This window comes from Convolutriloba macropyga, chromosome 8 (assembly GCF_964194025.1).
Source record: "Convolutriloba macropyga chromosome 8, txConMacr16.3, whole genome shotgun sequence".
NCBI lineage: Eukaryota > Metazoa > Xenacoelomorpha > Acoela > Convolutidae > Convolutriloba > Convolutriloba macropyga.
Genome location: NC_134475.1, coordinates 30,073,681 through 30,097,671, shown reverse-complemented (window position 1 = coordinate 30,097,671; position 23,991 = coordinate 30,073,681). Strand labels below are relative to the sequence as shown.

At 33.6% G+C, this 23,991-nt stretch overlaps 1 protein-coding gene across 2 annotated transcripts in view; it reads left to right on the top strand.

The window, feature by feature from the left end:
* The window catches only part of LOC142344665 (ATP-dependent translocase ABCB1-like), a 114,294-nt gene that overhangs the window by 52,402 nt on the left and 37,901 nt on the right, over positions 1-23,991 (top strand). For both annotated transcript variants that reach the window (XM_075396501.1, XM_075396500.1), the window contains exons 9-12: positions 3,575-3,739; positions 3,952-4,090; positions 4,369-4,631; positions 7,466-8,023. In XM_075396501.1, the coding sequence (XP_075252616.1) occupies positions 3,575-3,739; positions 3,952-4,090; positions 4,369-4,631; positions 7,466-8,023 (1,125 nt within the window). The remainder of the gene's footprint in view (positions 1-3,574; positions 3,740-3,951; positions 4,091-4,368; positions 4,632-7,465; positions 8,024-23,991) is intronic.

The following is a 23,991-nucleotide window of genomic DNA, read 5'->3' as shown; positions in this document are numbered from 1 at the left end:
AGAAGAAGAAGAAGAAGAAAGAAAACAACAGAATAAAAGAAGAAAATATCGAATTATCAAAGAATTATTCGGAATTTCGGTCCGTTAAACTGGGAAACAGTTAATAACTCCTGTCACCATGTTACGCACTGATTTCTAGGTGTTCCTCATGGTGTTTTCTGTGGTTAATAATAGCAGTAAATAATGTGATTAATTGTCATTTTTCAAGGACTTATTTTGGTGTTTCACAGTGCGATTTTTAGCGGATATATTTTGAATAAACTTAGCTAGTAATAGCCTTTTATTGAGCGGTTCGGATGCGCGATATATCCACTAGTTGCCTTGGGTTTTAGAGCTTTATTTAGCCATACTATAACTCTAATGTAGCTTGTTTTAACTTATTAATTTTAGGAAGAATTTCGAGTTCAATCTTTTAATAAATCAGAAAATAAAGCCAAAGTTTTCAATGATAGAATAAGAAGTTTGAGTTTTTGCTGAGTTTTATTAGCAACTGATAGTCAGGCTGTTTCTCCGGTGTTCTGGTGATCGTCGTTCCGCAGGGTTGTGCCTCGAGTTGTATTGGTCCTTCGCAAATATTTACTGATTTTCAAGTTGGCCAATTTCCGGATTTTGTACGTCTCTTGATGTTTGTTAAGTACATATACAAGTTCCGTATTAGGACCTACTTTATCAGAATATTTACTTCACCAAGTACATAATCTCTCACAAAGTTATTTACTGATTATGTGAATTTATCATCAAGAAACCCAAAAAAGTAAATATTGATGCTTTTAGGCACTTGATATGTTTGCTATTAAACTGTCACTCTGCAGTTGTTTTTCCTAAACATAGACAAATTAGAGGTTACAGGCCTAGATGGAAATACCGGCTATATATGGCCTTGAAACTAACTGGATATTAATTAATATAAAGCACTTAATTATGGATATTTAAAGGAATATCATCACGCAACTATGAGGGACGAAATAGGGGCGTGACACAGGGATAAAGAAGTTCCGAAGGGACAAGGGAATAGCATAATTTACCGTAAATTATCCTTCTTGAGCTCCTTAGAGACGGCTTAGAAACAGCGTGTCGAAAAAATAAATAGGAGGTATCTCTTATAAATTTCCATCAAGAGTTATTTATAGTTGTTGTCTCTTAAATTCTTGTTTTATTCATGAAAAATGGTCGATTAAGTGATTTTTTTTCCTCTAACTGGATGAATTTGCTCTTGCTGAGAAAATTATGGAAAATCAGAAAAAGGAAACAGACACGAGTAATTGGAAAAACCTCGAGCTACAGCAGTTTTTGGGAGTAATTTATTTTTCTTTGCTCTAATATATTTTTCTATTTTTTTTAGCTTAACTTTCGCAATTTTTCAAAGTGTAATTTCGAAAAAGAATTTAAAAAATTTTTGTCGTTACTTTTCAAAATACCAGCTGCTTAATTAACTTTAAATGCTTTTTATTGGTGCCAAGCTGAGCATAGCTGCATTGCGCTACTCTTTGATTTACGAATCGAAGGTATTTTTGAGTCATTTTGATCCCATAGCTGACTAATTCCCCCTAACTACATCTACACCTCTAACACCTCGACTAACATCTCAACCCTTCCCTCCCCACACAATTTGTTTTTATGATACGTTTTTATGATATATTTTTAGTACGAGGCATTGATTCGGGACTCTTCAGGTGACGTTTGTTTTGTTTCGTCGTTCATATTTGTGTTCAATTTCATTCATTGACTTCTTCCTATCTTCAAGGTTTTACCTTACCTTTAATTGTTCCAACATTTTATTTTAATTGGAGGATAATGTATATGCGAGGCTGGTTTTTTTGCTTCAGTCAAATTTTCGCTGGGTGACAGATCGCGTTGAAATTTCAGATAAAACAAATGGAGAAATTTGTAGTAAAATTAGTTACGTTAAAGGGAGTTTTGATTATTAGGACGAATTCTGTAATATTTCAAACGTAAAACTAAACAATTTTAACTTTTTGACACAAAAATTTGGAAAAAAACTTTTCCCTAACTTTTTTTCTCTTGTTTAAAATTTTTCTTCCATCTCTCTCTCTCTCTCTCTCTCTCTCTCTCTCTCTCTCTCTCTCTCTCTGTTTCTTTCTGTTAATGTAAAACTATTGTCAGAACCAATGTTTTTCTTTATCGAAAAGAGTTTTTGGAAAATAGAAGACTTTTGGCAGTTTAGGGCTCTCAAAATAGCAAAAATCAGCTTTTAAAATGTAAAACTAAAAGCCACGGAGACGTCAAAAAATCTTTTTCTTGGAATGAACAACAAATCAACCAAATTTAGTACTTAACAGTAAATATGGAAATCATTTCTTATCTTTTTTATTTGTATTCCGTATGTCATAGCAGATCGTTCAAAATAACCTTATCTATTATAATGCAATACAGAAGATTTTGAGAGTGTTTTTTGATCGCCAGCTTGGAAACCTTTGAAAATGTTTATATGTTTTTTGTCAATTAAAAGAAAATTATTATTCATTTCTCTGTAATTTGAAATCGCACGTCCTTTTGATCGGTTTAAAACTGCTGGGGTGCCTGTAAATTGAAAAACTAAATTGTTTTTCTTTCACTTCTTGAAAATATTAAAATTTTCCGTTCTTTAAAAATACTACGAAGAGTGGGAAAGCCGAAACGTAAAATTAATTGATAAGCAATTTTCCTCAATACTACTAAATAAGAGTCTTAAACGTCAGCCTTCAGCGTTTTCTTACATGTAGAGGCAGAGTGCCAAAACTGTCAGAAATCATAAACAATTAGAAAAATTAGGTTTTATTCCTGACAAATTGCGGTTCCAAAAGCAAAATTAAGGTTTTCAAATCTCTCTGGTAACACATGTGTGGTGTGTGTGTGTGCTTTTATGGCTTGTCTGTGTGCGGGTCCTTAAAATTGTACTACACTTATTTTTATAGATTGTGCTAAAGAGTTTTTCTTTTTGTCCGATGAAAAAAGACTGTATATTTTTTTGTTCAATCATTGCAAGTTATTTTCTCCAATGAATAGAAGTTGCTTTCAGATACTCCCAACGGTTTCTCTGACAGACATGAATGAATTTTGCAAGTATGAAAGTTATGTTGGAACATACTGTGATATGCACAGACTCGCACGAGCCATCTTATCTTGTTTAAATAAATATAAGTCAAAGACATTTTCATGATAAAGAATCCTAATTGAAAGGTTTCTGTCGAATGAAATTCAACAATCAATATCAATTTATCAATATCAAGTTTTAATTGAGTTGAATCAATAACTTTAACTAATTTTTTACTATCTAAGTTTCACGCAACGCGTCAAGGTCGATCTTGCAGCTCTACTCGGCAATCTGCGTGCCATGTTTATCCTGGGAGAAACTGTGGCTTTTGTTGGCACGCTGCTCTTTGAAATTATTTTTAGCGTGAAAATTGGAATCATTGTGGCATTTTGTAACACACAAAACAACGTCATTATTTTTGCGTTCCTTTTCTGGTAAAGAAAAATCTGAAAATCTATTGCAGCGCTGCAAAAACATGATTGTTTAGGTAACGATTTGATTTTTGTGTGGAAATACACTTAATTGATTTTCGGTTTGAAGGTGAAATAACGTTGGATGATGTGAATGTGAGGGATCTGAATGTGGGATGGTTGAGACGCCAAATAGGAGTGGTGAGTCAGGAGCCAGTGTTGTTTGGCTATACCATTGGGGAGAACATTGCTTTCGGCAAAGAAGGAGCCCAAGCTCCCACTCAACAAGAAATAGGTAGTACAGTTACTTGATCACATAGTTTCTCCTACTAATGTTTATAGACTCGTAATCAAAGGTACGCGTGATTAGTTTTCAAGTTTTCACTACCTTCATTGCCAATTATTCAGAGAACATTTTACATATACGTAGAATTATATATTGTACCATTAAAATTGTTTTAGTACTTTTCTACAGCAGATATTTATTGGCTTTTATTGCCTGTTCAGAACATGCGGCCAAGATGGCGAATGCGCATGACTTCATAATGGCATTTGAGAAAGGATACGACACCGATGTGGGCGAGAGAGGGGCTCAATTGTCAGGGGGACAGAAACAGCGCATAGCCATTGCCAGGGCACTCATCAGGTGAGAACATTATCTCTATTAAGATTAACAGTTGTCAAAAGTTTGTCTCTTATTTTTGTTTTGGCATCCCATCGGGATGAATGTACAGAGTCTAATCTAGGCGGTTTCGATGTAAATTTCCCTGTACAAATGAGTTGTCATGTTTAAAGCAATTTTTTTTTAATTCTAGTCATTTATAAGTGCTGTTGTTTTTAGGATTAATTTGAATAATGCATTTCAAAATTATGTCGCTTTGGTAGGATACGAAAGTCACCTTTAGTTTTTTTTCTTCGGTCCAGAGATCCTTCCATTCTGTTGTTGGATGAGGCCACTTCGGCTTTGGACACGGGAAGTGAGAAAGTTGTACAGGATGCATTGAACAAAGCAAGCAGAGGAAGAACTACCATCGTCATTGCACATCGACTGTCAACCATCAAGAATTCCACCAAAATTATTGCATTTGAAGAGGGTGAGATAAGAGAGCAAGGTACTCATCAGGAGTTGATGAACTTGGACGGGGTTTATGCCAATCTGGTGAGGAAGCAGAATCTCAGAGCAATGGGTAGGTTGATTGCTGTTGGGTTCATTTTGTGTTCCTATTGGGTTAATTTTGCAGTAATCAAAAGTCATAAATATACAGCGTTAATGGCTGTAACGCATGTAGCGTAAGTCATCAATTTTACGATGATCACCTGTCTAAATACGTCCTGAAGTATGCTTAAGTGAAAATTTGAGTATTTTGAAAAGTATGAAGGTTAGTTGAACAAGACGATGTTTTTAATAGCCGCGAAGCGATAGCGGCTATTATTGGGGACATCCTGGTTTTTTACAATCCAAGAATTGGATTGTATTGGTGCTCTGTCTTTTTACAATTCAAAGAATTTGAATTGTATTGGGGCGCTGTCTTTTTTTAAGGTCTGTTCACACATTTTCATGATTTTTGAAGTCAAATTGGAGTAGTGATTTTGGTCACACCGAAACAGGAAATTGAGCGAAAAAGCGAGTGGTTTTGCGGCGTGAAATTTTTTCGCTCTAATTTTAAAGTAGAGTGAGAATACGGTGTTTGAACAAAAATTCGCTTTATCGGTAGTGGTTTTTTGTTCACATGCGGCAATTTCACTTTGATTTTTACTGTTTTTTTCGATTTTTTGGATCGGATTTTTTTCTAAATGGTTTTTCCAAACCATTCATAGTCCGTTCTGGGTCTAGTTTTCTGTTTAGTCAATGAAAATTCTTTGAATTGTACGTCAGGACTTGTCCTGCTATGTTTTTTTATTTTTGTAAGATGTTTTCACACCTTTTTTCATGACTTTGAGCTTTCAAAACGGGATAAACAGGTAAAGCTCAGCGGGCATCAAGTTTCATTAGAGGCCCTTAGCCGCGTTTAGTAGTTCTTCAAGTACTTAGAGTGGTGAAGCTACTGGGAAGGCCGTAATTCAAGGTTAACAGGTCATTTTCAGAAGTTTCTGAGCCCAAATTGTTGCAATTTTTTTGTCTTTTTTTCGGATTTGTTGTTGGACCTGTCTGAAATTGAGGTTTTTAAAGTTGGTAAAGGTCTTTTGCAAGACGTAATTACTTTTTATGGCGATTTTAAGAGCTATATGTATTGCTACACCGAACATAAACACGGTAATTAATTCTAATTTTTAAAGTTTTTTCAAGTTTTTTGAAGATTTTTATTGTTTCAGCTCTTGGTGTCACAATAATAGGTTATTTTATAGTTTCTAGTGGTAATGGAATGGTTTTCAACTTCACCAATTTTACCAATTTTTTTTTTGATAAAAACTTGCAGTTTTTTCCAATTTTCTGACATTAATTGTCATTATTTGAGTTCTCCAGCTCCAGGGGGCAAGAAAACTTGTCTAGGATTTGCTAATAGTTTACTGCAAAATTTTTATTGGCCATGGCATACGCCAATTTTTTCAAATTTTTGAAAATTGTTGTCAATTTTTAGGTTTCTCTAACCTGAACAGCCAAAACATTTCCTTTAGGTTTTGATAATAGGTTACTGCATAGTTTCTAGGTAATGGGGAATGTGTTTCAAGATTTTATTATAAATTTTAGCGATTTTCAAATTGTAATTTTTTCACTTCCTGGAATTTTAGTCTTTTTCCTCAGTGGCCAGGGGTTTGCTGCTATTGAGTTTGCTAGTATGTTATTGCAGAGTTTCTAGTGGCAACAAAATAGTTTCTTGTTTTTTTTAGATTGCAAATATAAGTAATTTTTTAAATAAAGCTTACAATATAAATTTTTTTGATTGTTTTCAAATTTTTCGAATTTTTTTGTCATTTTCCGAGTTTAACTATCTTTATTGGCCAACGAAACTTTTCAAATGTTGCAGATGAGTTACAAGACAGAACTCCACCGAGAAAAAATGAATCTGAACATTTCTTCCAGACACATTTTTGAAAAATTTCTTTAAATTTTTTAAATTTTTCCTTTTCATTTGAAGCATTTTTCATATTTCTTTTTGAAGCATTTGTCATTTTTTTCGAGATCTACATTTAGTGTCAAATTAATCTCTTTCAAGTCTTTTGCGTGAGTTAATGACTATATTGCATCGTGCCATGAATAGCCTTCAGGTTAAAAGCTTCAAGAGTTTTAGGAATAATTGTTTTTTTTGTTTAGTTTGATTCTTTTAGTTTCTCAACTTTCGAGATTTCGTCTTTTTGGTTGGGATTGTTCAGTTGATCTGCTGGTCAGGTACATTAGGTCTGTTTTTCATTCAATTCCTTGTATTGTATTTCAGGACTTGTCCTGCTATGTTTTTTTAATTCGTCGTCTCCATCGATGATTCTTACGACCTGACTTCTTGGAATTGACTTCTTGGAATTGACTTCAGTGACTTCTATTGCTTTGCAGTTAAAATTTGTGTACGTGACGTTGTTTCTGCTTTTAGGTCAATTGCGTGACTTACCTCACTCAAAAAATTGACTTCTGAACTCACTTATGGAACTTTAATTTTTAATGAAGATTTACTAGTTAATAGTGTGCATCTAAGTTGTGCCAATCTTATATGCCCTAATTTGTGATTATTAGTCTTGAGTTTTTGATTTCGAATATCAATTTTGAAATAGCTCTTTAAGGGCGTTTTCCTTATAGAACGTATATGTCAAAAATTGACAGTCCGAAGCTAACCCGAAAAGTCTAGTGGTCTATTGAAGGACTGGTGGTCAATCTGTCTATCTTATTTCTTTAGGTGTTTCAATTCCTGGAAGGCCACGAGCGTCTATCGCGGCTATTTTCCGGCAATCTGCCGGCTATGTTAATAATTATTATCAACCGGCGGTAGTATCTCCTACAGTAGATCCTAAATGTTCGAGATCATTACTTTAACAGCTTATGGTGTAGCTTAAGCAGAAATATTTGCAGCTGTTGTATGATTCTATATTTTAGAATCCTTGGACGGAGATGAGCATCGAAAGATGTCACGTAACGCTAGTCAGGACTCAGACAAAACTTCCAAGAAGAACAAAAAATATGCAAAAATGTCGCAAGATGAAGAATCATTAACTGCCGATGATGAAGACGATGAAATTGCACTCAAAACCGAAGAAACGCTTCCGGGATTTGGAACTCTTTTGAAGTTGAACAGCCCAGAATGGTTTTGGATTCTGCTAGGCAGCATTGCGGCAACAATGGTCAGTGGTTCGTTTCCGACCTTCTCCATCTATTTTGGTGAGATGATTGGAGTTTTGAGGGAGCCGCCAGATCAAATGTTGGATGATTCCGTGTTCTGGAGCTTGATGTTCCTGGTTCTAGGAGGAACCATTGGGGTTGGTTTCATGTTGGAAATGCTGTTTCTGTCGGTGTCTGGGGAGTGTTTGACGGAGAGACTTAGAACGCAATGCTTCGAATCAATTTTGAAGCAAGATATTGAATTTTTTGACAAGTCTGCAAATTCAACTGGAGCACTGACGGCAAAACTGGCAAAAGATGCGTCACTAATTCAGGGTAATGACATTTTTGGATTTGTATAAAAATTGAGACTGTTCTTGTGGCATTACCAAACTCGCTCGGAGTGTTTAAGATTGTGTAATTATCGTGTACGCATTAGGCCTGGTATCGAGCTGGCAGCGTTTGATTGGTTGATAAATGTAGAAAATTAGAAGAAATTAGAGTTTTCTCCCGTACACCGCACTTGAAAATTGCACAAAATTACCAATAAACGAAACTATAGCAAGTAAGACGTGTGCTGAGGTAGGGTTACCTAGGGAGGTTACTCTAACTCTGTCTTATGGAGTCTCAAGAATATAGTATATCTTAAGGCTTACCTGACTAACTAAAGTTCTATTCCTCTAGTCTGTTACTCTTCTATCTGAGCTTCAGCAGACAGTGCACCGGCCGCAATGCTAAAGTCTAACGTATATCTCAATACAAAACAAGAGCGGAGTAGAGAGAGAGAGAAATATACTTTATTATTATATCAGGTCTGACTGGTACCGACTAAAGGGTAGAGTTGTCTTGTTGTCTCTGGGAATAACAAATAAACATTTAAGGGAAAGGTATTTCCATAATTTCAACCAATCAGGGTTGAGTATTTCAGTATTTATTTATTAAATAAAATGAGTTTATAAATCCTTTTGTTGGAAGTCAACACTGACTCCATCTTTCCGGGTTTTAGAGTTTTTGTTTTTTGAAAGTCTTCTTTACTGTATATTAAAATTAATTTCTCTTCATTCTCTCTGAAAGGTTTTTCTTCTTTTTTGGCTGAAGGTGTTGCCTTGTAGTCGTGGTTTTCAGATAATAGATCCCTGGATACAGGTTGCCCACATAGCAAGGATGAACATCAACAACCACAAAAGTATCTATTCCACCACCACACTTCCAGTGGGTGAAGATCCTTTTGTGCCGCTCCAGTGTTGATGGATGTGGTGCTCCTGTTGTCCAGTGACTTACCTGACTTACCTGATTTGTATGTGTTAGCTGTTAAAGTGTTTATTATTTTTCTCTATGTAAATGTTCTTTGTTATTACGTAGTATCCCTTCCGGTGGGAAAAAGAAAAAGAATGTATTTTGTTCCGTTTATATTTAGAAATCGTTTGATTTCAATCGCGTAGATTTCCTGGTTAACTCCTGTGTTTGAATGTTTTTTGTTATGGAATTCCATGGAGAAATTGAGGGTAGTAGACTTTTTGTGGCTTTCTTGGCCATGTTGGATTTTGTAATTGAGATGAACATGTATTACTTCTTGATTCTAGTCGAGATCAAGAGTCATTCTGATATCTGTCTGTTTACAATAGTTTTGTTATACTTCTACAACGTCAAATTATATGACTGCGCTTTTCGTATCTGTATATTTTGTTATAATGCCTAAAAGGTGCTTAGTATTTTAAAGATTGTAATGGGTATGACCCAATTCACAATTGTTTGATTTCCATTAACGGGTATTTCAAATGATGTAAAATGTTGCCTGTCCGCGCGCTTATATCCAATAACCGAATTTTCCTTTTTGAGGAAAAAGCACTTAGTAATTTGTTACAAATAAGATGTTAGTTGTTACGAATGGGTTACATGTGTCTATATATGCTGACATACATATGTATTATTTTGTGTAAGGTACATATTTGTTTTGTTCAGAATTGTTACATTGCATATTTCGAGTGTTAAGTTTGGATTGTGAAATTTTCGAATTTGAAAATATTTGAGAAATTCTTTCATTCTGTTTGGTACAAGCGTAATACTAAGTGCTATGTATTTTGTTATGTGTTGTCACAAAATCATTTTTGTACAATGAATTAAAGTTTGCATGTATAAATGTACATATTACCCTAAAGTGTGTGTTTTGTTTGTAAATTAAATGATCATGTCTTAACTCGTTATGAGTAATATATATATATGTAAAGTGTTTTGAAAATTTGACATGTCTGGCTTACACATTGTGTTATTCTTTGCATGTATTAGTGTTACTCATAAAACTATTGTGTTCCTTTTTATTGTCTTTTCCATTCTATTTACAAAATTGCATATATCTAGCTATGGAAGGCTTTGCATATTTACATGTATACATATGACTAATTTCGGGGTAAAGTAGAAAAGTATTTTTTGGAATTTATCATATTTTATTTCACTTTCAGTGTTATACCAAAGGGTATAACTAGTCGTATAAATGGGGGATATTAAAAGTGAAAGGTTATCTAAAAAGGTTAAAGAATAAACAAATATGCACTGAGTCATCCATGGTTGGATGTATTGTTACTAAATACATTCATTACATTTATGTGTTACGACATAGAGGAAAGTTGTTACATATATAATTGTTATAGCTCTGTGTTATAACTTTTCAGTTTGTTTCGGATGATTCGTTCGAGAATTATATTGTTCATATTCTTTGACGAAGTGATCGTCGTTTGCCAAATAGAATGCGATTAGATTTGTTAGTTCGTCCAGCGAGACTTCCGTTATAGAAGCTTTAACCGATTTTCGTATTTGTTTTTCTAAGTCTGTAGTTTTACGTTCGTTATTGAATTGGATACGATTTATGACAGCTCTATTTGTTACGCTGCCTTCAAGATGGTACGTGTGATACTCTTCACACGGTTCGAGTGCTTCAATAGGTACCATTAGTGGCCGTTCGGGAGATTCGTTCGGTTGAAATATATAATAGTTCTTTACGGGATCGAAGTTTCGGAGTGTTCCTACAGTGTATTCCCATTTTAACTTATATCCGTAATTCAGAAAGTATGGTGACGTAAGTTGGTCGTTAATATGAATATAACTTTTTGTTGTGTTTTTATTTTTGTCTCGTAAAAATGTGTAATAAATGAGGTTATGAACAAGTTTAGTCTCGTGAACTCTGTAGTTATTGTTCTGTACATCTTTAGCCGTTGGATGTAAAAAGTTAAAACTAAGCTGGAAAATTTGATGGTCAAAAACGCTGTAAGCGGAAAGGTCTTGGGATGCCTTTGCAACGAGAAGGTCAAATGTGCATACGGTTGGCAGTTTGAACTCATAATCATAGTCGTACAGAAATCGTTCTGTAAGACTATAGAATTGTTTAAGTACTGGGTAGCATGTTTGATGTAGTTTATCTCGTCCCATGTTTTTGGTACTGCGTTTGACAGTATTTGTATTTTCGGAGGGTAGTGGGGGAAAATATTCCGATATGCGGTCCTTTAAGTTATGTAATGGAGCCATTATAAAACAATAATCGCGGGAGTCAAATGGCATATTGGACCAATTTCTGTAACTAAGTAGGGGGTTATAGTTACTGCTGTGAGGGTTTGTTAATAATCTAGGATCGTTATCCTGGAACCAAATGGTTTCCATCACTGTGGCTGTTGGGGATTGTTCGTTCGTTGATTGATAAAAGAATGATTTATGATTGTTACTTCGTGGTGTTATCGCATAAGGAAATCTCAAATTATGTGGTCGTATAAAAGATTTATTAGATGTAAACTGTTGATTGTTATAAATTGTTCGTTCATATACACGATCTATAGGAGGGGGTGGTCGCACTGGTGGAGGATAGTTAGGAAGTGGTGGCGATTGAAAATCTGTATTCGGTTGGTATACCGTTTGTATGTTTTTATTACCATTGTTACTAGGTCTAGTATGTTGATAACTATGTACGTGTGTACTAGTTCCTTGTTCATTCGGATTGTTCGGTGTTCTATTCGAAAACGCTTCCTGATTGTTATTTTTACTTGTTAATCGCTTATGAGTTACCTTTTCCTTGATCATTTGTGCAATTTCTTTTGGCGTTGGTTGCAGTGAGGTCTGTGTTTGTTGATCGTTGGTGTCTCCATCGATCTCAACTCGCATGGTTGTTATACGATCGTCAGTTTGTGTACTACATGTAGAGGCGTTATCGCGAACTGTTCCTGGTGAGGAACGTCCAGATCCAGAGCTGAGTTCGCCCTCCTCAACGTCGTAGCTGAGGGGCGAATCCGCTCTGTATGCAGATTCGTACTCAAAGTCCATCTTATGTGCCATTATTAATGGTTAGCTAAAATTGCAATTAATATGTTACTCATTTACATTTGTTAGTACTGAAGAGTGTTACTATACAATAGTACAAATTGTTACTGATTTACAATGTTATAGGTGTTTTATTGTTACGAATTTGTTTGTTATCTAATATCGTTACTATTGTCAACAATTCAGTGTTACTGTCTTATTTGGCGTTGGACATACTTGGTAAGTGTTAAGTTTCGTACAAAATTGGATAGTAATAAAATAGCTAATAGTGTGTTAGTTGTTCTTAGCAAGATTCACGGTTATACTTCATATGTATTTGCTGAATGAGTGTCGAAATATGTGACCTCATTCGTGTGTGGTTGATCGTCATCGTTCAATATGTCTAAACTATGGCTGCGGTTATTCATTTTATTTGCTGCTAGTTTCAATTGGGTGAAATCAATTGGTGGTGGATTTTGTATTTCTATAAGCTTCACTGATGGGATGAGATTATTTTGAGTTTTTATTTGTGATGGTTGTGGTATTTCATACGGTGTTGTCTTATTGATTCCTAATTGTGGTTCATATGATGTTCCGTGAAATGTTGAAGTTTGTTGTATATTGGGTGCACTTGTGGTTGGTGACACGTGGGGGGGTGAATTGTGTGTTGTACTCACTGGTATGTTATTTCCTAAACATTGATACGCTGGTGGAGGGGTAATTAGTTGTGGAGGTAAGGTAGTCATTTTGTTTTCAGTTATTGTTTCAAGGGGCTCAATTTTTAATGGTTCGGGTTGTTTGTATTTCCGTTCTGGTAGTGGTGGTTTTTGTTTCTTAGGTGGTGATTCTAGTGTTCTCAATTCTAGGCCTTGATCTGTTCTACGAATGGTTGTGTTATAATGTTTGTTGTTTGTGTCAATATATGTTTGTTCTGGTGGGTTGTTTTCATTACGTGTTAAATGAGTAACGTCGGATGAATGACGGCGGAAAGTGTGTTTCCTATTTTTATTGTGTTTATTGTGTTTAGTACAGTGTGAGTAGTTGTTATCACTATCATGGCTATCATGACTAGTGTCATCTTCTTGTATCTGTGCAACTAGCTGTGTTAAAGTTTGTGAGAATATACCAAATATTCCTGTTAGTAGTATTTTAGTAATACTTGCTTGTTTACCAATCGCTTTATGGATTGCAAATGCGTTGTAAAATTTAATTGCTAGATTAGTTATAAATAATATCATACTGATCATTGCGTATATAATTGCCATCTTTTCGAGAATATACCATGGCCAACCAAATATTGATAATATTTGGTCTTTGAGCCATTCTCCGTCAAAAATTTCTTTCCAGTTTACGCTTGGTTGATCTATTTGGAAGTTATATCCATTTATGTTAAGATCTTTTAACCATTTTAAGGATTGTTCATAATTTTTATATGTTTGTAAAAGTCCAAGTTGTTCGAGTTCTAATAATTTTTGTGCATTTGCTGATGTAGCTTCTTGTAGTGGTTTTTCACGATCTCTCATATATTCGTGGAGTAGATCTCTTTTACGTTCTTGTATTAGTTGTTCTTTACTATAAATGCCACTTTCTATTAAACTTGCTTTACTAAACATGTTATCTAAAACTATTTCCTCCGGTGATATAGTGTTCAATATCGTTTCTACTTTTACTGGGTAGGGTGTTACTCTATATCGTGCTGTTCCTTCAGTGTCTATTGAGATGAGTTGATCAAAGTTACTGTGTGAACAGTAAGTATGTCTGTCTTGTTAGTTGGTGTACATATTGTACTCTGTTCTTGTATAGAATAGGAATTTTATCGTAGCATTCGCGTGTTTGTGGTACATAAAGAGGTGATGATTTCTTCGCACATTTATACATTTTCATGACGTTTACGCCTTCTTGTTTCACAAAAATGGATCTGTCTCCAGTAAGAATGTATCCTAAGAGTGGAGTGTTCTTTTGTACTTGAGTCAATGTTAATTGTCTGAGGTTTCGAGTTTGTTCGCAAATTTGTGAATAGAATTCTATTGCTTGTAAGCTAACTCTAGAATAAATGTTACTCATATATAGGTCCATTTTCATATTAAGGTGAGTTTCTTCGTTTACAAAACCATAATAGTATTGTTGGTTTTCTTTGTCTTCGTATCGTGTTCGTTCCGATATTATTTGTTCTGGTTTTATTTTAATAAATTTTTCATCGTCAAATTTGTCTTTTTTCTTTGTTACTTTTTGTCCTGTGTGCATGTCAAATCCATATTCATATATTATGTATATATCGTCGTATTCTGTTTTGTGTAGTGGTGGTGGTGAACCGCATTCACGTTCGACTAGTGGGTATACTTCGAATCGTGTTGCTATTGTGTCTGTTTGATTTAATTTTATTTTCTTTGTGATGTCTGGTTGTTGGACTGTGGTCCATTCTGCATTTGTTTCTATCCAATATCTATCTTGATATTTTACCATATATGCGTCAAATCGTATTAGTTCGAATAGTTGACAGTGTGTCTGTGGTTCCCACACAATTGTTGCTTTTGTTAGTGGTGTGGGTAAACATTCTCCCTTGCGGAGATCGCATGGTAATTTTGTTCCCATGTATGATATTTCTCCGGTATCTAAATTTAATATTAGTGAGACTTCTCGTATTTCGAGTGTCCAATCTAAGATGTCTATTCTGTTCTGTTTACGTGGTCCTTTCATACAGTTGGACTGTGCGTTTTTAATTGCGCTAGGTATCCAAAGTGGGTTTGTGTAATCGTATACAATTCGTCCGTATGGTGGTACTAGTGGAATGTTCATATCGAATTGTATTCTGCCTTGCAGATCTTCAATCTTTTTCTGTAATGGTGGATTTGCAATAAAGTTGAATGATATATTGTATCTTGTAGGTTTATATTGTGTGTTCTTTAGTAAGTTTATTCTAGCGAGTTCGTTACGAACTTCGTCTGCATCTAATATTTTTGTTCGTTGTGCGTCGGAAACGTAATAGCTAGGTCTATTTGCTCTTATGTAGTTGGTGTGTTGTGAACACCATTCTACACGTTCTTTGATTGTTCCTGCAACTGCGTATGCTTTGATTTCTACTGCTTGTGCTTTTGATAAAAGTTGTACTTCTGTCTTTGTCATGTCAAGATCTAGTGGTTTGAATTTACATGTGCTGATTTTATTTAGTTCGTAGTATTTTACGTTTGTGATTTCTTCTGCATAACAGTCGTAATGCTCTATGAATATATCCTGTGGTCCTGTTGCGGAACCATTAATGTTCTGTCCTGTTAATTCAATAAAGTCTATATTTGTTTGTCGTTTCTGTCGTTTGGTATTCAAGTTAAATTTATTTAGAATGTTATCTGTTAGTCTTTCTGTGTAGAAATTCCAGTTTCTTGTCCATTGGTCTATAGCTGTTTCGCACATTGCTTCATAATCTGTATCGTTTATATTTGTTATATTGTCGATATTAATATAATGTTTATATTTATTAATATGTTTAAACTTGTTTGTGAAGGTGTTTGTTCCATTTCGTGTTCTATTTTTCTGTTTAAGTTGTTCAATGTGTATATTCATTCGCTCGTTAATTAGGTCTTTTATTCTGTGTTTTGCGTTGTCTTTAAGTCTTTGTTCAAGTTGAAGTTTTGTTTCTATTTTCATACATATATAGAATATTAATAATAATAATATACATATAATTGCTTTTAGTTGAAGCGACATGTGTATGTCAAACCTGTATGTGGATTATAGAATGTGGCGAATCCAAGTGTTTGTTTTGTATATCTGTCAAATTTATATACGAAGTCTATACAAATGAAGGGTGCTGGTATTGTGGTTGTTACAATTGATGGTGTTGTTGCATGAAATGGGTGGTTAAATATAGTGTTATATTTGATTGTAGTGTTAAATTTCAATTCGAGAGATGGTGTTGCTAGAACTTCTAGTGCTGTATTGCGTTGTCGTGCTGTGAGATTGAGTGTGTTAATAAGTCTATTTCTTGCCCAATTTGTAAGTGTATCTCCAAGATTTGTAGGTCCGTATAAAGGAGGAGGTGGGTTCCAAGTTTTATGGTCTAATGGGAATAAATAGGTATGTTCATTGGTTCTGCTCTTGGTTGGGGGGTTAGGATTGAGTATGGGGGTTGATCTAGTTCTTCCGGGATGGCTGGATGGTAATCTAATTTCGGGTATGAATGATGCTGGAGATAGCGCTGTGTTTCTAGGTGGTTGTAGGGAGTTCGGGATGTCAACTCTGGGTATACTTATAGATGTGTTGGATGATGTCTGGTTTGTTCGTAATGGTGTTGTGCTTGTACTAGCTGATTGGGGGGATGTTGCTGACCAATGTGAACTGTTGGGTGATTGCAATGGTTGTACACGGAAATGTTCTTGTACAAAGTTAAAATCTTGTCTTTGTTGGAACGTTGGGGGTAGGAAAGGGTTTGCTCGTAATTCAGAAGGTGTTGGTGTATGATCTGTGTTTACACTTGAGTGTTCGCTTGGTGAGCTTATACTAAAGTTGTGTAGTGTGGGTGTGCCCGTTCTACTTGGTGGTTCTGAATTTATTGTTTCTATTGGTCTAATGATATTAGATTCTATGTCTGTTGAACCGTAAGAAACTAGTGTAGATTCTTGTGTGGGGAAGGATAGAGATGATCTACGTCTTGCTCTAAGAAGTTCTCGTCTATCCGGCCGTTCTCGTCGTACTGTGTAGGGATTTTCAGTATCTATACTTACAGTATCTTCATTTTCTGGTGAGGTGGGTATATTTGTTAGGTCTGTAACTTCGTTATGGTGTGGTCTTTCGGAGTTATTGTTACTGTTATTATTATTAGACGACGCAATTTTTGCTGTTTTATGCTTTTATGCTCCGGTCTCAGGTCCGTGTTGTGGTATGTGTATATATGGTGGTGCTAATATTAGTACTGGTATAAATTCTTGTTCTGGTGTATGTGTTTGTGCTCCTAGGTTTGATATCCAAATTTCTCTATTTGCAATATGTAACTGTAGTTGGTAAATAATGACAGTACCGTATAACGGTGAGTTTTCGGGAAATCCTATTTGTAGGTAGAATCTTTGTGAATGTAATGTGTAATAGATAGATTCTTCTATATCTGGAAGTGGATCAATTTTTATGGGTTAAAAAAATATTCTGCTAAACTTAAACACATTCGTATGAAAAAGTATATTATTAGTGCTATTTTGATGAATTTAAATATTTCGAGTTCAATAATATCAATATTTGATTTACAAATGTGAAATATGTCTGAGTGTAATTCCTGCATAAGGTGGTGTGAGTTAGGTGGTGTGATGTTTTTGTATGTGATGTTTTTTATGTGTATAATTTATTGAACTGGTGGGCTAGCATATATAACTCTACGGTTACGTATAACTTCAGTAATGGTTGCCACTGCTAGGTATGTTGAAACAACTATTATACACGGTATTAAGAAGATTGTTAAGAAAAATAGTACTTTAGATAATAATATATATATTGCAACTAGTGCCTCTGTGAAATCAATGGTTGAAACTTATATTAGTTTGTTCACTGTTTGTTCACTGTGTAAATCAGATACAATGCTACACTGAATAGTGACAGTTATTTACTATTGTAACTGACACTAAACGGTGCCGCACTATCAAATTTCTGTTACTTTTATTTGTATAATATTATAACAATGAGAGGTATCATGTTATTTCTTTGTTCTGTCATCAACGAGGTGTATAGCTTCTTTTTTGCAAACTGCGATAAAAACTGTTTTTAGTTGATTTAAATCAACACACTTTGTTTGGGTTATCTGCTGTTTTAATGTTTCGAATTCTGTTACTGTTTCAGAACAAGGTAACGTATACTTAAGTATATCAAAATGGTGTTCTCCCCAAAAGAGTTTTATCTCTTGTTTTGTTTTTGTTACTCCTTCAAAGATGAAGAGGAAGGTTTTTGGTGAAACTTTGCAGTTTGTTAGTACAACGTAATCGTCGTCAAAATGTAAATGACTACCAGTTGGGTATTCAATATCTATAAACTCGTCTGTTTGTATTGCAATTTTTATTACAAGTTGGTTTTTGTTAAGAGAGTTTAGAAATTCTGATACTGACAACATAGGTCGAGTTTCATTACAATGATAGTTGTAATGATGTATCAATCTTTCTGATATAAAATTAAGGTAGTTCAGTTTACCTGTGATTGTAGAACTGTGTTGTGAATGGTTGATAAAAATGTGAAAGATGTTGATATTCTTTCACTGGGAATATTTATTGAAATTTTGGTTTACAGAGAGATGATTGAGGAAAGGTTTATAAATGATTGAGAAAATTTTTGAAGAATTTATAAAAAGGAATCTGTGAGAATATTTTCAAAGATTTTTACTGAAACTGTGATAGAATTTAGAGTTATTCGTCAACTGGGTTGAATTGTATGAGAATTTTTTAGAGTTATCAGCTTAGCTGATTTTTAGAGAATTTTTCAATTTTCGGAGAGAAGTTGTTTGTACAAGACAAAATTGGAATTGTGATTCTAACTTTCTTGTTTCTTGTTCTCTACAATGTTTGTGACATTTGCATATCTTCCGTTTTTCGTTTTTGGTTCTTGAGTTGCCAATTACTGGGTCTTGTTAGCTTTTGGATAGGTCTTTTTCGATTTTTGAGTATGTTCTTAGATTCTTTTAGCTTTGTTGTTACCATTCTTTCTTCTTATAATTAGTTGATGTTTATGATTATGTTAGTTGGTAATTAGAATCTTTGGTTGCGATATTGGTAAGTTTAAGGGTCTCTTTAAAGATTTGTTGGTGCCATCAAGTTGGTGCCATTTATTTGCCATTTTGTTATTTGTTAAATTGTTACTTCTTTTCTAGCAATTAGCTTTCAAGTTGATGATTAGTGATGGTGCCATTATAGTTGGTGCCATCTTCTTGGTCTTCTAATTTGCTTTTATGTTAGTGAGATGTCAATTTCGTAAGATAGTCTAATTGGATGGTACAAGTTTGGGATGGTATGACGTTAGGTTTTGGTAGTGATTAGTACTGAAGTGTCTACTTCAGTATTTTCTTTGATCTGTGTCAGATCTATTTCGTAATTACCATTTTGTAATGGTTGTAAATGTTAATTGGGTTGACATTTTCTAATTTGTTACTGATTGTGTCTGCATGGGAGTCGTTTGTCCCGTCACTATGTTTCAAGTCTCTTATGTCCGTAATGAACATATCACTTTGTGCCTATTTTCTTCTGTTAATGATCTCTCTACATATCTGTAGTAATCGATGTATTTCTGTAGTGATGATCCTAATGAGGTTGGCATTTTACAAATGCTACTAATTACGTTAGTTTTACTAACATCCGTATTTTTAACGTCCGTTTTTGTTAATGACGTAGGTTAGTTGATGACGTACAGTTTTGTTAATGTCATGTCTATTTAGCCGAAGGTCGTCTGACCGAATGATATTCAAAGTTGAACTAAATTGTTTTAATCTAGTTCAAATCTGAACTAAATGTTGTTGTTTAATGTCTGAATCTGTGTTTTAGATGAGGCGTTATTTCATCGTGGATTGTTACTGTCTGGAACGTTTACATGCGTATTTGTTACTACGGATTTATTGTTACACGGAGATGAATTCAACATAATGGTTATGCTTCCAGATTGTGTTGTCATTACTTCACGTTAATTTTTACTTTGATGAGGAAAGAGGAAGTTACTCCTTTTCTTATATTTTGTTTGTTATTATCAGTAATGAGTGCGGAAGATGCTATCCTTTGTATTTTGTTTTAACTCCTTATTTTAGTATTTACGTTTCTTTGTATTTCGTATTTTACCTGTTTTAATATTAGTGTTTTGTGTTATCCTGTTATGTGCGTTTTATATATTTTCCATTTTTATATTTTGTATTTACTATTCTGATTTATCAAATTCTACAAGATATCTATTCCATTCCGCGAGTTTATCAATCGTGGATTTTTATACTTTGTTATTTGAACTTTTTATACTTTGTTATTTATACTTTGTGGATTTTTATACTTTGTTATTTGAACTTATTTGTGATTTGAACTTTGGATATTTTGATTGATTGTTTATTGTTTTACTTCAATTTAACTACAATAACGTCTATTCCAGTTCTAAACCTGTGAACATCAATACCTTTTTGTTTTTTGTTTTTGTTGTTATTTGCATGAATTGTTTATATGAGAATTAATCTTTTTGTTAAACTTAATGTGAGAAGTTCAGGGGCTAGTATCAATATCAGTTTGTTTTATACGATTTGTTATTCGGATTATTTGTTTTATTTATTTTGTGTTACTATTGTTGGTGTATTCACTATTGATGGTGTATTCACTATTGATGAGAAAATGGTTGTGTTACTATTCACGATGGATGAGTGTTACTATTCACGATGGATGAGAAAATGGTTGTGATGAAATGGCTGTTGAAGAGATGGAAGAAGATTTGTGACAATTTTGAGAAGGGTTGTGATGAAGATTTGAAGGAAGAAGTGAAGAAAATTGTTGATGAAGGAGAAGTTTGTAGTGGAAGTTTGTATGTGAAGAAGAGTGAAGGTTGTGAAGAAGAGTGAAGGTTTTTAGTCGTCATGTGTTATTTATTTTATATTGATGTTTTGTTTTTAATTCCTTTCGATGTTTTTATATATGTATTTGATGTTTTATTATTTTTTGTTCTAATTTTAATAGAAATGTTCTTTTGTTAGTTAAAAATGTTTGTTTGTTAATAGAAATGTTCGTTTGTTAACATAAATACATTTCGTTTTGTTTATTCGGGGGAACATATACGGAAAAATACACACGGGTTAGGGTTAGGATGTGTGTTACGTAGAAATACTGGATATTTAATTTATTAGAATACTGGAATTCTAGATCTTTAGTTGAAATGTTTGTTTCATGGAGAAATAGAATTTGTTTGTTATGTAATTCAAACAATTTTCATTAGTGAATTAATATGGCTAGGTGTAGTAGAAATACAGGTTTCATTTTGATATTTTCTAATATTCGTTACAACTTTTGCAATGTCTGTTCATTGAATAGAATAACTTATAAGTTGTTATAGTTAGTTATATGCATATTATTATAAGCGTGTAATTGGATGATATACATATTAATATGTGTTAATTTATTTATTCTTACATGTTGAACTGTATACTTAATATTTATATCACGATTTATAATATGTATTTATTATTATATATCTTCATATTATTTATTTATTATTATTATTGTTGTTTCTAATTGTTTATTATTTTATCATTGTGACCTTTCTTTTGCGAAGGTTGTATTTGTGTGTATGTTTTGATTCTGTATGGTTATTATTTTTATTTATTTTATTTTCATCTGTATTTGAATTTGGTTGCTTTAATGTTGGTATTTCGTTTGTTAATAAGTAATTTTGTAATTCTAATTTGATATGTTTTTCTTTCGGGTAGTATGGTACAATGTGATTTCTATGTATTGTTATTTGTTCTTTATTATTATCTTTTAAGATGTAGGTTGTATCTGTTGGTTTGTCGATAATGATGTATGGTCCTGTTTTCAGTGGTAGTAGTTTTTTCGATACTCCTTCAATTTGTTGTTGATTTGTAAGTAATACGAATGTATTCTTTTCAAGTGGTTTCGCTGTGCGAAATCGAATGTTCATTTCGTCTGTTAGTTTCTTTCTGTTCTGTAGAATCTTTGTTATCCTTTGATATGTATCATTATAGTGTTTTTTTTTGTCTAAAAACCATTTTGCGAATGTTCCTTTCTGTAATTTCGCAATTTTCGGGTGATTAAATTGTTTTTCTAAGTGTGTATGTGTAGGTTGTTTGTTACATGCACTTGTATCTGATGGGTTACAGTTGCCCATTTCATCTGTTGTTGTTCCGAGTTTAATCTTTGTTGGTTGTCTTGGTTTTTAATTAAAAACAACTTCGTATGGTGACATTCCAAGTCGTGTTTGATATTGTGTGTTGTAAGCATAAGGGAAAAATTTTGCTTTTCGTGACCAATTGTTATATTTTTCGTTCAGCAGTGTTCTTATAAATTGTCCAATTATTCTATTTGTTCCTTCTACTAAACCGTTAGTCCAAGGTGCATATGTTGTACTTGGTTTAAATTTGATTTCGAAATAATTACATAAGTGTGTAAGTTCTGTATTGATGTATTCTGATCCATTATCAGATCGTATTTCATCGGGTAGTCCGAATTTCATGAACCAATGTTCGAATAATGCGGTAAATGCATAGTGTGCTGTATTTTTCGGTGCACACATTATTGTTACATAGTGAGAAAATGCGTCAACTATAACGAATATATAGTTGTTTCCTTCTGATGTAGGATAGATTGGTCCTTTTGTGTCTATCATTATCATTTCATTAAAATACTTTTTTGTTGGTGCTAATTGTTCTTGTTTACTTTTTATTTTTGTGTTGGCGAATACCTTGTTTGTTTGGCATGGGATACAGTCTGCAATAAGAATTTTTATCCATGTTGTGAGGTTCGGGAAGTAAAATTTTTCCATTATATTTCGTTTTCTTTTTTCGAGTCCTGTGTGACCTACGAGATCTATGCAATGATTTTCGTAAAATACGCATAGCAATAATGTTAATGGTAAGCAAATTCGTTGTAATGACTTTTTGTGAACATTTATTATGATTTTTATTAATTCTGTTGTTTCGTCAATTATTACTGATTTATATTTCCGAAAGTAAGCAAATAATCCTTTGTTGCCACGGATCTCCAATGTTACTGAGTGTGGTTTGTTATTGTGTTTTTTCCACATTTTCACTCTGTGTAGTACAGGATCTAATATTTGTGTTTCTTTAATAAGTTGTTCTGTTACCTTCGTTTTTTCGTCATAGAAAATATCTGATATTTTTGCATTTTCGTATTCTGAATTTTGTTTTATAACATTAATCAGTCTGAGGTAATCATCGTCGTGATGAATTGTGTACGGTCCTTTTTGATTCTTGTTAATAATAAGATCGTCTTTTTCTATTGTTGGTGATTGCCAATCTCTTATTTTTGGTTTGTATTTTGGTATTAGGTTTGTTTTTGTTTCTGTATTGTATTTCTCGTATGAGATCGGATTATATGTATTTTTATCTATGTTAATCTCAAAGTAGTTGTTATGTATGTTTGCTAATACTGGGTAATGTGTTCGGTCTGTAGTCTCATCATTCGGATTATTGCAAACGCTGTATTTGCATTCGAGGTTATTTGTAAACGGTGTTTTTGCAAAGAAGAATTTAATGTTTTCTGGTAATTCTACTGTTATATCTCTTGTTTTTGTAAAATGTTCTTCGTCTATTGTTCTGCTTAACAGGTCTGGGAGTGCTAGGTTTTTTCCTTCTGTCCAGATTATGTGTAAGTTTGGGAATTTCATCAGTATTAACTGGAATCTGTAAACTCTGTGATTTGGTTTATTTTTCTGTGTAAATAGGTAGATGATCGGTTTATGATCTGTAAATAGTACAATAGGATGCTTCGACCCTGTTAGTAGGAATTCATATTCTGTTAATGCAAAAATTATTGCAGAGCATTCTCTTATTAGTGTAGAGAGTCGCATTTCGATAGGTGTGAACAATCGAGAATTTGCTGATATTAGTTTAATTTTCTTTTCAGTAGGGTGTTGTTGGAGTAATGCTGCTCCAATTCCTGTATTCGATGCGTCTGTTATAATGTAGAATGGCTGTGTAGTATCTGGCATTGTTAATTCTAAGTTATGTGTTATTGTCTTTTTCATTTGTTCAAAAATCTGTTGATGTTCTTTTGTCCATTTGAAATCTGTTTCTTTGTGTAAAAGAGTATAAAATGGTTGAAGTATTGGCTGCATGCCATAAACATATTTGGCAAGGAAGTTTATTGTTCCTAAATATCTCTGTAAGGCTTTCATACTTTTTGGAGGTTCAAGTTTTTGAAAACCGTCTATTCGTGAACTGAGGGGTTTTATTGTTTTATTTTCAATTATGTGCCCAAGAAATTTAACTTTCTTTAACATGAAGTATGTTTTATCGGGTGCTGCTTTTAAGTTTTCTTTTAACAATACTTTGTGGTATTCAATAA